At 50.7% G+C, this 12,454-nt stretch overlaps 1 protein-coding gene across 5 annotated transcripts in view; it reads right to left on the bottom strand.

The window, feature by feature from the left end:
* LRP1 (LDL receptor related protein 1) overlaps window positions 1–12,454 on the bottom strand; it is a 159,921-nt gene that overhangs the window by 121,536 nt on the left and 25,931 nt on the right. For all 5 annotated transcript variants that reach the window (XM_067529664.1, XM_067529665.1, XM_067529666.1 and 2 more), the window contains exon 2: window positions 682–804. In XM_067529664.1, the coding sequence (XP_067385765.1) occupies window positions 682–804 (123 nt within the window). The remainder of the gene's footprint in view (window positions 1–681; window positions 805–12,454) is intronic.

Here is a 12,454-nt window from a genome sequence, read left to right as displayed (position 1 = left end):
TACGAAGACAGCCACAATTAAACCTGTTATGGCATGTCGTCCGTGTGAACAAAACATGCGCCCCTCACATGCACCAGGCTAGAGAAACACATTTTAAGCCCCAGTTCCTTCATCTCTAACCCCAGCCAGGATTATTTCTGCAACGCAAATAATGCATGGGTGCCATCAGCAACGGGCACTGCCGCCAAAGATGACAGCTCTCCAACCATCCAAAAATGAAACCCTCACACAAATTATTCAGGCAGGAAGTGTACAATGGTGCTGGCTTCTTTCCTTCAGCGTAGATTGCTCTTGCAGGAAACTGAGGAGTTAGCTTCTTCTATTTCCAAAGCGCAGCAACTCCAACAAGAAGTGTTACTGGGACAGGGTGACACTAAATTTCAGGTGTGTCTCTGTGCGGCTGTAGGTCCCCTTGAAAGACAGGGCATTTGAGAAGCAAGCTATTGGGGTACACAGCAGAATGATGATGGCTCACACAGAATGGACGGTTTATACTTTTAACAACTTCCTGCTCCCCGTCACACCTGTACCTATAGATGTGGGGAGCAGACAGTACTAGAGGAAAAAAACAAATGAGGTAGAAAAATAAACTTTCATATTGATGCCAGTTCAGGATCCTAGAAGAAGCATGCAATAGAAAAATATAAATGCACAATCACCAGGAAAGAAAGTAATACGTACATATATCGGGAGATTCATCGGATCCATCAGGACAGTCTTTTTCCCCATCACATCTCCAGCCCTTAGATATGCACGTAATCTGATCTTTGCATGCAAACTGTTTAGGGCTACACGTCTTCGGTGCTACATAAGAGAAGAAATAAAACAATAATAATAATAAACATGAGGCGCCTCTTCCCAAGACAAGTTATTACAAGAAATTAAAGCGGGATTTGATTTGATTTTTTTTTTTTTTTGAAACGTCTCAGTGAAGTTTTGCACGTGGCATCGGGACTCCTTCAGTCTTGCCCCTAAGGAAAGAGGAGGATTTAAACCGAGGCATTAATTTCAGGAACCGAGATCCGTTGTTGCACTAGCAGATTTTAAAGATCGTTTAAACTTGGCTAAATCACTGCTTGGGAGCCAAAGACCGTTTATTTTTTTATGCTAGATAAGGAAAACAAAGTTTAAAAAACCCAGATAAGAACAAACAGTAAGTAACTCTTTTGAAAATCACCAGCTGGTGACGTTACGCTGGCTTGCAATATTCGATGTTGGAGCACAATTCATTTTCCAAGAGGACCTCTCTCTCTCTCTCTCTCTCACACACACACACACACACACACACACACACTCTCTCTCTCTCTCTCTCTCACACACACACACACACACACACACACACACACTCTTCACTATGCAGACAGACACCATCCTGGGGGCCTTCGCAGCTGAAGTCCCAGCCGTGGGTTCTTGGGACGCCTCAGTTCTATTCCTGGCTCTGCCACCGACCAGCTGTGTGCCTCAGTTTCCCATGTGTGAAAGGACTCAACTGAACTGCAGTAGCACCTCAAGGCCTCATCGGAGACCATGGCCTATTCTACTAGGCATTGGACAGGCACCTAACGAGATGAGACCAAAGGGGGGGGGGGGGGACTGAGGCACGGCGCAGAAAAGTGACATGCCCAACATCACGCAGCTAGCAGGGCTGGGGATAGAAGCCAGGAGTCCAGTCTCGCACCCCACCCACCAGACCAGACTGTCCTCACCATTCCCCCTACCTCATGGGGCTAGGTGGAGGTGCTGTGTCACCATGGCGACAGCCGCCACTGGCGGAGCCTCAACAGATAGGCCTCCAACTCCATCCTTGAGCAAACGGGCCTGACGTGGTGGATTCACACTCTGCTGCCCTCCCCGCCCTCCCACGAGGCCCAGAGGCAAACGAACCCGTCCCCAAATCCTCCCTGCAGCCCTGCCCCATGCAGAGAGTAACGCTGGACCCTTTCGATCCCGGCCTCCCCCACACACAGAGCGGAGTCACTCTGGGTCCCCTGCCCAGCGCGTGGCCTGCACGCCCGGCAGGACGGGAACAGAGGCAGATCCCCCGGCGCCCAATTGTCTTGGAAACCAGAGTTGCATCTGTCTATCGTACTTATAGGGCCCACCCTCGCACACTCCCCTGAGGTTAATGGGGCACAGAAGGGCTACGGCCTCAGACGCTCAGAGGTGTCTAACTCCAATGGGAGCTGGGGACCTACGCAGCTACGTGACTTGAGGTCAGCGCAGGAAGAGGGGGGAACTGAAGGCTCAGGCTAGCCCCTCACCGCTGCGCACGCCAGCAATCGCCCCCAGGCAGCCAGCCCGCAGGAGCGGTATTAAGGGGGTGGGTGAGCGGAGGCGGCGCAGAGCCGACAGCTGGACAGAAATAAATATTTGGGAGCGGCTTGTTAGGTTTCACATGGAAGTGCAAGAGATTTCCAGGCATCTCTGCAGGACCGAGCAGAACTCTGCCGGCTCCCGGGCCAGCTCTGGGGCTGCCTATTTCTTTGCGCCGCTTGAGGTATATCTGGGAGTGGCTGTTGATATTTTCAAAGCATTTAAATACACAAGAGATCACGATGATCCTCTAAGTCCAATTTCCATTGGGACGCAGGTTTTGGCGTGTGGGTTTTTTTTTTAAACGTTTAGGAGCTACAGGGACAGAGGAACCAAAATTCACTCCATCTTCACGATGCTGAGCTGTTCTTTTGGGAGAACGTAATGCACAGGGGGGGAAAAGCAGCTCTCTGCTAATGGTCGCCCGGAGAGTCCCGCTCAGAGCTTTGTTGAAAAATAAATAGATGGCAAATAGAAGCGGACAATTAAAAACGCATTAAAATAAATTTAAAAAGAAAGAGCGAATCGGCTACAACGCTCAGAGCGAGGCTGCCATCGGGAAAGGTCGTGTTCTGCAGCATTAATGGGTTCTTGGGGCTGCTGTAGGAGCAAGTCACGTGAGGGACCGAGTGAAATGCAGACGGGTTTGCAGGGTCACCAATTCTCGCCATTCTAGGGCGAACGGGATGAGATCTGCCATTTTTCTTGGGAATCCTGGAGTCCTGGGACCGAGCGAAGCAAAGCTTTCCTACAGAAAGGTACTAGCCCCTCTGGTTGTAGAGAAAAATGGCAGGTGCAACCCAAACGGACCTCAGGAGCATCTCTGCACTGCAGCAAGCGGCCCAGCCTAGGGACATAGACGCCTGCTAGCGGGGCTCCAGCGAACACGCTCACAGCAACAGCACGGACATTTTGGCTCGAGACAGAGCTTGGGTTCTCAAGCCCACCCAACCCCTCGACTTAAGACCCAAGCCACAATGTCCACCCTGCTATTGTTAGCACCCTTGCTCCAGCCCGGCGAGTGCAAGACAGTCCACCCGGGCTGAGACGCTTGCTGCCAGCGGCCGTTCAGACCCACCCTAAAAGGGAAAGGAAAAGAACCCAAAATGTTCTCTCTTTTTTTTTTTTTTAAATCTCATGATTTTGAAGCCAATCGCCCCATTTCTGGGGCGCTGCCTTGTGTTGAAATGGCTGGGATTGGCCGTACTGCATTAGAGAGACACATTTGTCCCCTTGACGTCAACTGCATGTGCAAGGGCAGAGCCACTGAGTTGGTCATGATCTCGTCAGGTCCCTTCCAGTCCTACACTTCCATGGGTCTATGGATGAAATGAATACCCAGCGGTGCAAGTGTCAGGGATATAAAATCTCACGCTTGCGTGACTGGAAGCTCTTTGGGGCACGGGACATTTTTTGCTCTGTGTTCATCCAGCACCTAGAACAACAGGATCCTCTCCCACGACTGAGCACTACCCCACTGCCCTAATACATCACACAGCTCTGGGTCTTAAGCCAATCTCTAACTATTGAAGGGAGACCTTTCTGGTGAGGCAGATGCCCCCCTCGTGAGACCTCTGCCCACAGCAGGGTTCTTACACTTTTCGCTGAAGCATCCGGTGCTGCCACAGCTGGAAAGGAGCTGCAGGAGACGAAGGACCTCAGCTCTGACCCAGTCTGACAATTCTTATGAAATAAAGACTGCCCTCCATGAAATATACAAGCAAGAGAGAGAGAAAGAGATCGGCCAGACCAGATTAGAACCAAAGGCCACCTAGAGTCCAGTATCCTGCCTGACAGGAACCAGCATCAGATGTTCTAGAGCCAGGTCCAAGGAGCCGTGTAGGAGGCATCACCGGGATAAGCCACCCCGAGGGGCATTTTTCTCCTGACCCCTGCAGTCAGAGGTCAGCTCAGGCCCTGAAGCACGAGGGTTTCCTAGTCCTGCCTAAGTCCTGGTTTATTTACTGTTTTAACTCTGGATATTCTTGCAATCCATATAAATGTCCCTAAACCTCCACCCTGGCCTCAGGCTCCCCTCAAGAGCTTTCAGACCTGACCGGTTCCACACTCTCACTCCCAAACCCTGCTTTGCCAGGAGGAGCTCACCCCCCCCCCCCCCCCCCCCACTCATCCCAGCGCCACCCGCTTGTCAAACCCTATGGAAGGAAGGAAAAAAAGAAAGAAAGAAATCCAATGCTTGGCCTAGATTTACTGCTCCTCTCACTCCCCAAGGCTGCTAGCAGGCTCCGTGTAACCTTCCACAGCAAAGATCTGTGAAGCCCAGCTTCAACCACCGTGCTCTCTCCCACCCCATCCTTTATAGGGAGCAGCTTCTTCCTCAACCTCAGCCAAGTGTGTTCTGGAGATCCCACTTCCGTGGTGCATCCCTCACTCACACACCACGGCCCAGCTCAGAAACTAGGGAGGAAGGAACAGTAGCAGCCGTCGGGGGTCTTGGAGGAGGAGAAAGTGAAGCAGATTCTGGGTCTGTTCTTACCACGGCTCATTTATCTGGCACTATAGACACCAGTCCTGGAACAGAGATGGTCATGAACAACATGCAGGCAGCCTCCTCTTTCAGGAATCAGCTCTGCCCCAAGAACTGGCTCTAGCTGGATTACAGCAGAGAGAAAAGTCTCTTACCGCTGGCGACAGCGCCTCCCTCCCCACAAAGAAACTGCAGCACGAAACTGACAACGCGTCTCCTGAAGACTGAACTCAGCTCTCGCCTGAAGACAATCACTTCTAAGGCTGTAGGTAAACAGCGGTGACTCCTACAGAACAATACCACGCAACGCGCTGCAAAAACATTGCCTGCCCTGTTTAGACAGGGAGATTCAAGATGAGACTCGTCTAATTCTTCCAGTGGATCCAAGTAGGTAAAAATGTTTTTTCCAACTCTGGGTGATCATGGCGAGCATGCTACACGCCGGCTAAAGGCACTCACTGCCTAGGGTGACATTGAAACCGGTCTGCATCAGAACCCAGTTCCAAGGCTAAAAACGTGAACCCCGCTCACACGTGTGATTCATTAGGGGGAAGATAATTTCCGCATCTTACGCCGCACAATGCAAGTGTGTGTTTTCAAGAGCCTTTCATATAACCACCACGGCTGGCAGCTTTACAGACAAAAACGCAAGTTACAAAGAGATTTGGGGAGGGAGGGGGGGAAATAAAGATCAATTCTCTCTTCAGAAAAGAAAACTATTCAAGCTCCTTGATAATACGTCCCACTTTCTCTTTTCTTTTCTTTTCTTGCAGGATGTTCTCAGCAGAGAGAAAAGAGGTCCAGAAGCAAGACTGTCAAGGTCCCAGGTGGACAATCGGAGAAGGTATCCATTAATGGATCGTTTACAAAGAGCCAAGTTTTTTATTTAAATAGGAGCAGGCGCAGCAACAGAAGAGGAGGAGAGGACGCCAACTTTGGGCGGAGAATAAAGAGCCCTTCATGCCGGGTACAATGGTCAGCTCATTCTGCAGGGACGGTACAGCTGCAAAAGCCTTCCGTGGAAAACATTTGCCTCTTTAGCAGTCAGCGGCGATTCTGCTAAAAATAAAAAGGCAAGCAACTATTCCAGCAGAAGAGAAAGCCCCCTTTTCTCTCCGGGTGCGACAAGGCCAGGACAGCTGTTCCTGTAGGCTGCTGATCAGACAGATGAAGAGACTGCGGTGAAGAAAGGGAGGGGCAGTGTGGTCTAAAGGGTACAGCGCTAGACGGGAACTCAGGAGACCTGGGTTCCAATCCCTGCTCTGCTGCTGACCTTAGAAAAATCATTTCCCTCCTCCGTGCCTCAGTTTCTCCTCTCACCGGCATCTGCCTTGTGGGAGCTCTCTCAAAACCTCAGGCTTTCACGTGCTACTGTGACATACACAATGAGCTGTCAAGTGCGCTCGATGAAAAGCTAACCTCCCACACAATGTTAGTACTTAAAGTGGAAGCTCTCTGGGGACAGAGACTGCCTTTTTGTTCCATGTTCGTACAGCACCTAGCGTCACAGGCTCCTGAGTCAGGCTTAGAACCCGGGTAGCAGCAGGCATTGACATGCGTTACTCAGTCCACTAGACCACACTTCTTTGCGTTCACAATGAAGCAAATTATCTTTAGTGCACAGACACCGAGGCCAGTGTAGACACCTGGATAGGTTTGAAGTAAACCACGAAGGTAAATTTCTCACTTCTGCGAGTCTTGCTTTCTGACTAAATCTTGCTTGGACTCCTCCTCTTTGGGGGAAGTAGCTGGTTTTAACTTTGCAAAGGAAACAGCACTGGCAATAAATATTGACCGGAATGAGCAGGATTTGCAAAACAGATGTTCTTAGGGGAAAGGAAAAAAAAACAAATGAATCGACTCCACATTCCTTATGGGTTTGGGGGTTTTCGTTTTTTCTTTTCCTTTTTGCACTAGTGCATGTGATCTAGCCCTTTGGAAGACTGTCAAAAACCACTTATCCACACCACATGCCCAGGGACAAGGAGCTTGCTCTGAATTCACTCCTGGGGCATGGGTCGTTTTGTAAACTAGCTTCAGAGGATGGAAATTCTCTGCTCTGGTTAATGCAGAGAGTCAGATTAGATAGATGATCCTAAAGGTCCCCATTGGCTTTAAAATATAGATCTATGAATCCATTCTCTCAAGCTACCTACATTTCGGAACATCCTTCAGAGCCATCGGGACAGATACACCTTTTCCTCGTCTCTTGCTCTTTTCTCCAGCCTGATCATTTCAGTTTATCCAGAGCTCTCCCAGCTACAGAAGATAAGTGGCTGTTCTCCCTGGTTCTGCCATCTGTCAGCACGCTAACACAAGCTGTCTGCCTTCATGCATTAATATATTTAAGATCCTAAAACGTAATACTTCCAAGCTGCGGAGAGGTTAAAGAGAAAGTATGTAAGGTCATTTTGGAAGGCGACAGGGGGTGGAGATGGGAGGATGAAGGGTTTGATGTGACATTAACGTATCATTGAGGAAGTGGGAAGGAAGAATCAAGCAATTTTGGCTTTAAAAAAAACCAAAAAAAAAACCCCATAACATTATTGTTGCTTGCAACCCGACCGAGATTCACATTGAGCAGAATGTGACCGAAATGTTAAGGGCAAAGCACATTATTTTGGTCACGTTGCATCGGCATGCGTTCCAGAGAGCACAGAGATGGTTTAAATGAACGCCAAAGCTCAGAGGAAGTCGGAGATCAATTGAGAAGGGCACAAATTGTATCTATTCATTTGTGTTTGATTGCTTTCCCTCCTTTGCCACTCAAGCTCAATAGCCGGTCTGGATGAACCGAAACTGATCCAATTCAGTTCAGATTCTTAACTGTCAAATGTTATTTTTTGTTTGCAGGGTTATTGTAGCAATGTTGGTCCCAGGACATGAGAGAGACAAAGGGAGTGAGGTGGTATCTTTTTTTCATTGGACCAACTTCTCTTGGTGAAAGAGACATGCTTTCGATCTCTTCTTCAGGGTAATTTGGTAATCTAGCGCTGGGATCCCTTTTGGAGAGGACTCACGGTATTTTCCTGGATCGGCTGTTTTAAAAAATCGTTCCCTCTTTATAACAAACTCCAGAAAACTCAAGCCTTTATCGTGGCAAAAAAAAAACAAAAAAACCAACCACCTGGATTTCACCCCTTCACTGGGTTGTTTTTCTAGGATTGCTTGTGAATATGGGGCTGTGACCATAGGTGTGTCCCACTGACTTCAAAAGTGCGCCTCTGTGCTTAAAGTTAAGCATGCAGTCCCTATTCCAGCCCTTTAAGGTAGGTTTAAAATGCTTTAAGGGTATAAGAGCATTTGCTTTGCTTACCCGATTTGACCCTGTCCCTTTCACCCTTTAATATTTCACCAAACAAAACACCTTTCAGCCTGAAATTCTACAGGCTTCAGCCTCAGACCGGGGGGGACGCTTCCAAGGGGCAAGGTTCAGAGTATTAAATCCAGCTTGGTTTCGAACGATGGAGCAGAGAAGTTAACGGTTTTGTCACTGTTCTTGAAAATTTAGATGTCATCTTTCCTCCCTTCGACCCCCCCCCCCCTCTTAACTTCATCTGGCCCAAGGGCTCCCACGCTTTCTGAGGAAAGTTAGTGCGTGAACTTCGCGTTACTTTTCAGGGGTCCTGGTATCCCAATCCCAAGCATTCAAAAGGTATGAGTCAGGCCACGTATCCCCAACGTGCTAGGGGAAAAAACCTCACGATTTTTATGCCTTTAAAAATGAAAGGAGGGTTTCCGGGGGAGAGGAGGAGAATTCACCTTCGGTGTTTTCCCCCTGTAGGGTTCAGATTTTCAAGTTTTTCAGTGCCATGATGAAAGCTAGAATCTTGCTTTTAAAAAAATAAAGCTGAGTTTCTCTCATAATCAAATGACTCCAGGAGCTGGGACTTTTAAGGAAAAATAAATCACGAGGCCTGCAATAAAAATGGCACAAGTCGGCAAAGCCTGAAGTTGGGCGACCGTCGAGTTAATTCCTCAGCGCCATTAAAATCTCCATAAAACATGCGCAGAATTTACAAGCAGCCGCCAACGTAAACTCGTCAAAGTAGCTGTTTCGGAAAACAAGGCAGACTAGCCGGAGATTTAAAATCACGCAGGCCCCTTTTTAGGCTCACAGCTCGGAAGGTTTTGTTTTTTGGTGTGTTTGTTTTTTAATAAATACAAGATTTCACCACATTTCAAATGCAACGTTTTCTGCAATTCTTGCATCTGGCCCCCTGGATGAGAACATTCAAACCAGCCCTGCTCGACAGCAGCTTCCATTTCCATGAATGAGGTGCTGTTAACACTCAGAATTATTCCCATTGCAAAAGCCACAGGCATTTTTGCTGTTTGTAACTTATTTTGGCTGAGGCTGCTTCAATTACAAAGTAAATATTGACTTTAAAATACATACTTCCCCCCGCCCCTTCTCCTTTCAAGTCAGCCCCCTGCCTCTAAACCACAGGGCATAAACTCATAAAAAGAACTAAATCTTGGGAGGAAGAAAAGGCTACCAACTGCTTTGCAGGGGGAAAAAAAAACCCCAGGCCAACGGAAGCGACGCACCATTCCTAAGAAACGTGCGTGTCTTTGCTGCCAGTGAGGAGTGGCTGAAAGCGCCAGATGAGAAACGAAAAAATAGAACAGAATCTTTTTCTGGGCCTCGCCTGATTTTTAACACCACGGAGAACCACAAGAGGTTAAAACCCAGGGCAGCGGAGCCTGCGATCGATTACTTTGAGAACATTTATTTCGCCGGTCCAGAAAGAACACGGCAGCGCCTTTATTTTTCCCCCACCCCCGGCTGGCTTCGGTTTATTGCCACGAAATGGGAATGGCAGCCGCTTTGACGAATGGGCTGCACGGGTCGTCTGATCTCACGGCTCTTCTGCGTCCTCTGCTCCAACGCGGCAGCGATGAGAATCCCCATCACAGCATCTGCCACTGAGAGCGACGCCGCGCTAGGAAACGGGCTTCCTGCCTCTTCCCAAAGGTCTGGCAGGGAAAGAAACCTGCTCCTAAGCAGGTCACTAAGACGCGCCCTTCCCCTCCCACCCGGTGTCTTGCCTGACCAGGCCAGAAGCTCTGTGGGGCAGGGTCTGTCTCTTGCCGTCTGCGCAGCGCCCGGTGCAATGGGACCCGGATCTCACTTTGCTGGCGCTACCCTGGCACGCGTCACTAAAGGAGGAGGCTGCTTTTTGCAACAGCCCCTCCACCTAGGCAGGATTTACAGAGATCAACGGGTTCCCCCCAGACGGCCCCATTTCCCTGCACCCCGTGCCCTCCCCAAGCCCCACATTCGCAGCGTTGCCCGCGGCCGGCCTACAAAGCACAATCCTCGAACCCCGGATCTTGCTTTTTTTTTTTTTTTTTAATTAGGTGGCAAAACAGTGTCTTATTGAGGAGCAGTTTGGGGGCTACGCAGAGGCAGCACGGGCCAGCACTGGAATGGGGCTTTGTAGACATGGATTCTACCACCAGCTCTGACCAGGCCTGCTGGGTGACTCAGGTCACCACTCTGTGACTCAGTTTCCCCTCCCACTGCAAGCTCTTGAGAGGGAAGGGACCGTCTCTCACGGTGCTCGTACAGGTTCCACTGGATCTTGTTCCACCTTCGCCTGCTAGGTTCAAGAGCCCTCTGCTACCAGAAATTTCACCCGCTGGCAGCGATCGAGCCGCCTTTCATCACCCCCTCTTCGATAAGCTAAACACGCTGATCTCCTTCTTCAGTCTCCCATGGCACGGCAGGTTCCCCAGATCTGGACTCTGGTACTGCGGCTTCTCTCTGAACCCCTCACTAATGCCACCCGGAGAGGTGCCGCCGCGCCTTGCTCCCCTAATTAAACGCCATCCTGTGTTTGTACAGCACCTGGCACTGCGGGGTCCTAGTCCACGCCGGGGGCGCCAAGGTGCTAACCCCAGTAAGAATGACACACACACACACACCCCTCCAGGACCAGATCACACCTGGGGAGACACAAACACCGAAGCCTCTACCAACCCCCCACCCGCACACACGCCCCTGCGCCCCCTATTCCTGCCGCTCCACTGCTCTGGCCCCCCCGGAGCGTCCTCGATCTCCCTGGTTCTCTGCCTGCCGCACAGAACAGCTTAGCCTCCCGAGGGCTGTAGCGGTCGGTTGAGACTCCAGGCACTGGGTGGTTGTCAGTGGCCTGGGAAGACAGGCGGTCCCCGGCTAGATGATCTGGTGGCCCTTTCTGCCCTCCATCTCCCCAGCCGTGACACCAGCCATCTCCCCATTGGAGAGGCGGGGTCCATTTCTGCCACCACCCCCTAGGGCCAGCCTCACACCCAGCCGCCCCCCAGCAGCGAAACAGCAGATCCAGACCCTGACGGCTTCCCTTCCCCGGCAAGCGGCTCCATCACGTTCAGCCATTGCTGTGGTCCTTGGTTCCAGCCCCTTCCCCGGATCTGCTGCCACAGGCGGCACACAACAGTCAGGGCACCACAGAGGTACCCGAAGGCGGAGCCGCCCCTGCGGGGAATAGCGCCACGGACACGCTGCGCCCGCCCATCAACAGCGCGGCTCCAGGGCTCTTGGAAAGGGTCGCCCCAGCTGTCCCTGTACTGGCTCCGCAGCCCCCAGGGCTGTCAGTCCATGCCCGTCCGTTGTTCTGCACCTAGTCTGGGAAGAATGCGCCCGCTTCGCCTGTTTCTGTAGACCCAGCCCCTTCCCCACCTCCGAGAGCTCTGGCCGGGGGCTGGGAGCTAGGATAAAAGCCAGCCGTGTGTTTTAAAAGCAGACGCCAAAAGCCAGAAGGATATTTCCACTAGCCGCGTCTCTTCCCAGCCTGCAGGCCGCGGCCTTGAACAACTCGTGCCCTTTTTTTAAAGAGCTTTTTTTTGCAATTAAAATGAAAAAAGGTTCGCTGCATTTATTTTTTCATAGAAGAGGCTCGGATTGCTCGCTAAGCGAAGAGAACAGAATGGTCTCCGCCAAAGCACGGGGTAAACGCCAAGCGCTCTACCTTTTCCCCACAGCTTCGGCTCTCCTCTCCCCACCCACAGACACGAGAGTGGGATCTAGCAGACAGCAAAGGGGGGGTGGAAGCGTCGGGTCCTGGCTCTATTCCCAGCACAGGAAAGAGGGTGGGGTCTAATCATAGAATCATAGAATATTAGAGTTGGAAGGGACCTCAGGAGGTCATCTAGTCCAACCCCCTGCTCAAAGCAGGACTAACCTCTGCTATATCATCCCAACCAGGGCTTTGTCAAGCCGCAGCTTAAAAACCTCTAAGGATGGAGATTCCACCACCTCCCTAGGTAACCCATTCCAGTGCTTACCACCCTCCTAGTAAAAACTTTTCCTAATGTCCAACCTAGACCTCCCTCCCTGCAACTTGAGACCATTGCTCCTTGTTCTGTCATCTGCCACCACCGAGAACAGCCTAGCCCCATCCTCCCTGGAACCCCCTTTCAGGTAGTTAAAGGCCGCTATCAAATCCCCCCTCACTCTTCTCTTTTGCAGACTAAACAAGCCCAGTTCCCTCAGCCTCTCCTCATAAGTCCTGTGCTCCAGCCCCCTAATCATTTTGGTTGCCCTCCGCTGGACTCTCTCCAACTTGTCCACATCCTTTTTGTATTGGGGGGCCCAAAACTGGACACAATATTCTAAATGCGGCCTCACCAATGCCGAATAGAGGGGAA

The sequence above is a fragment of the Emydura macquarii genome, unplaced genomic scaffold (genome assembly GCF_026122565.2).
Source record: "Emydura macquarii macquarii isolate MOO-44397 ecotype Brisbane River unplaced genomic scaffold, CSIRO-AGI_Emac_v2 contig_2994, whole genome shotgun sequence".
NCBI lineage: Eukaryota > Metazoa > Chordata > Testudines > Chelidae > Emydura > Emydura macquarii.
This window is presented reverse-complemented; position numbering and strand designations above follow the sequence as displayed.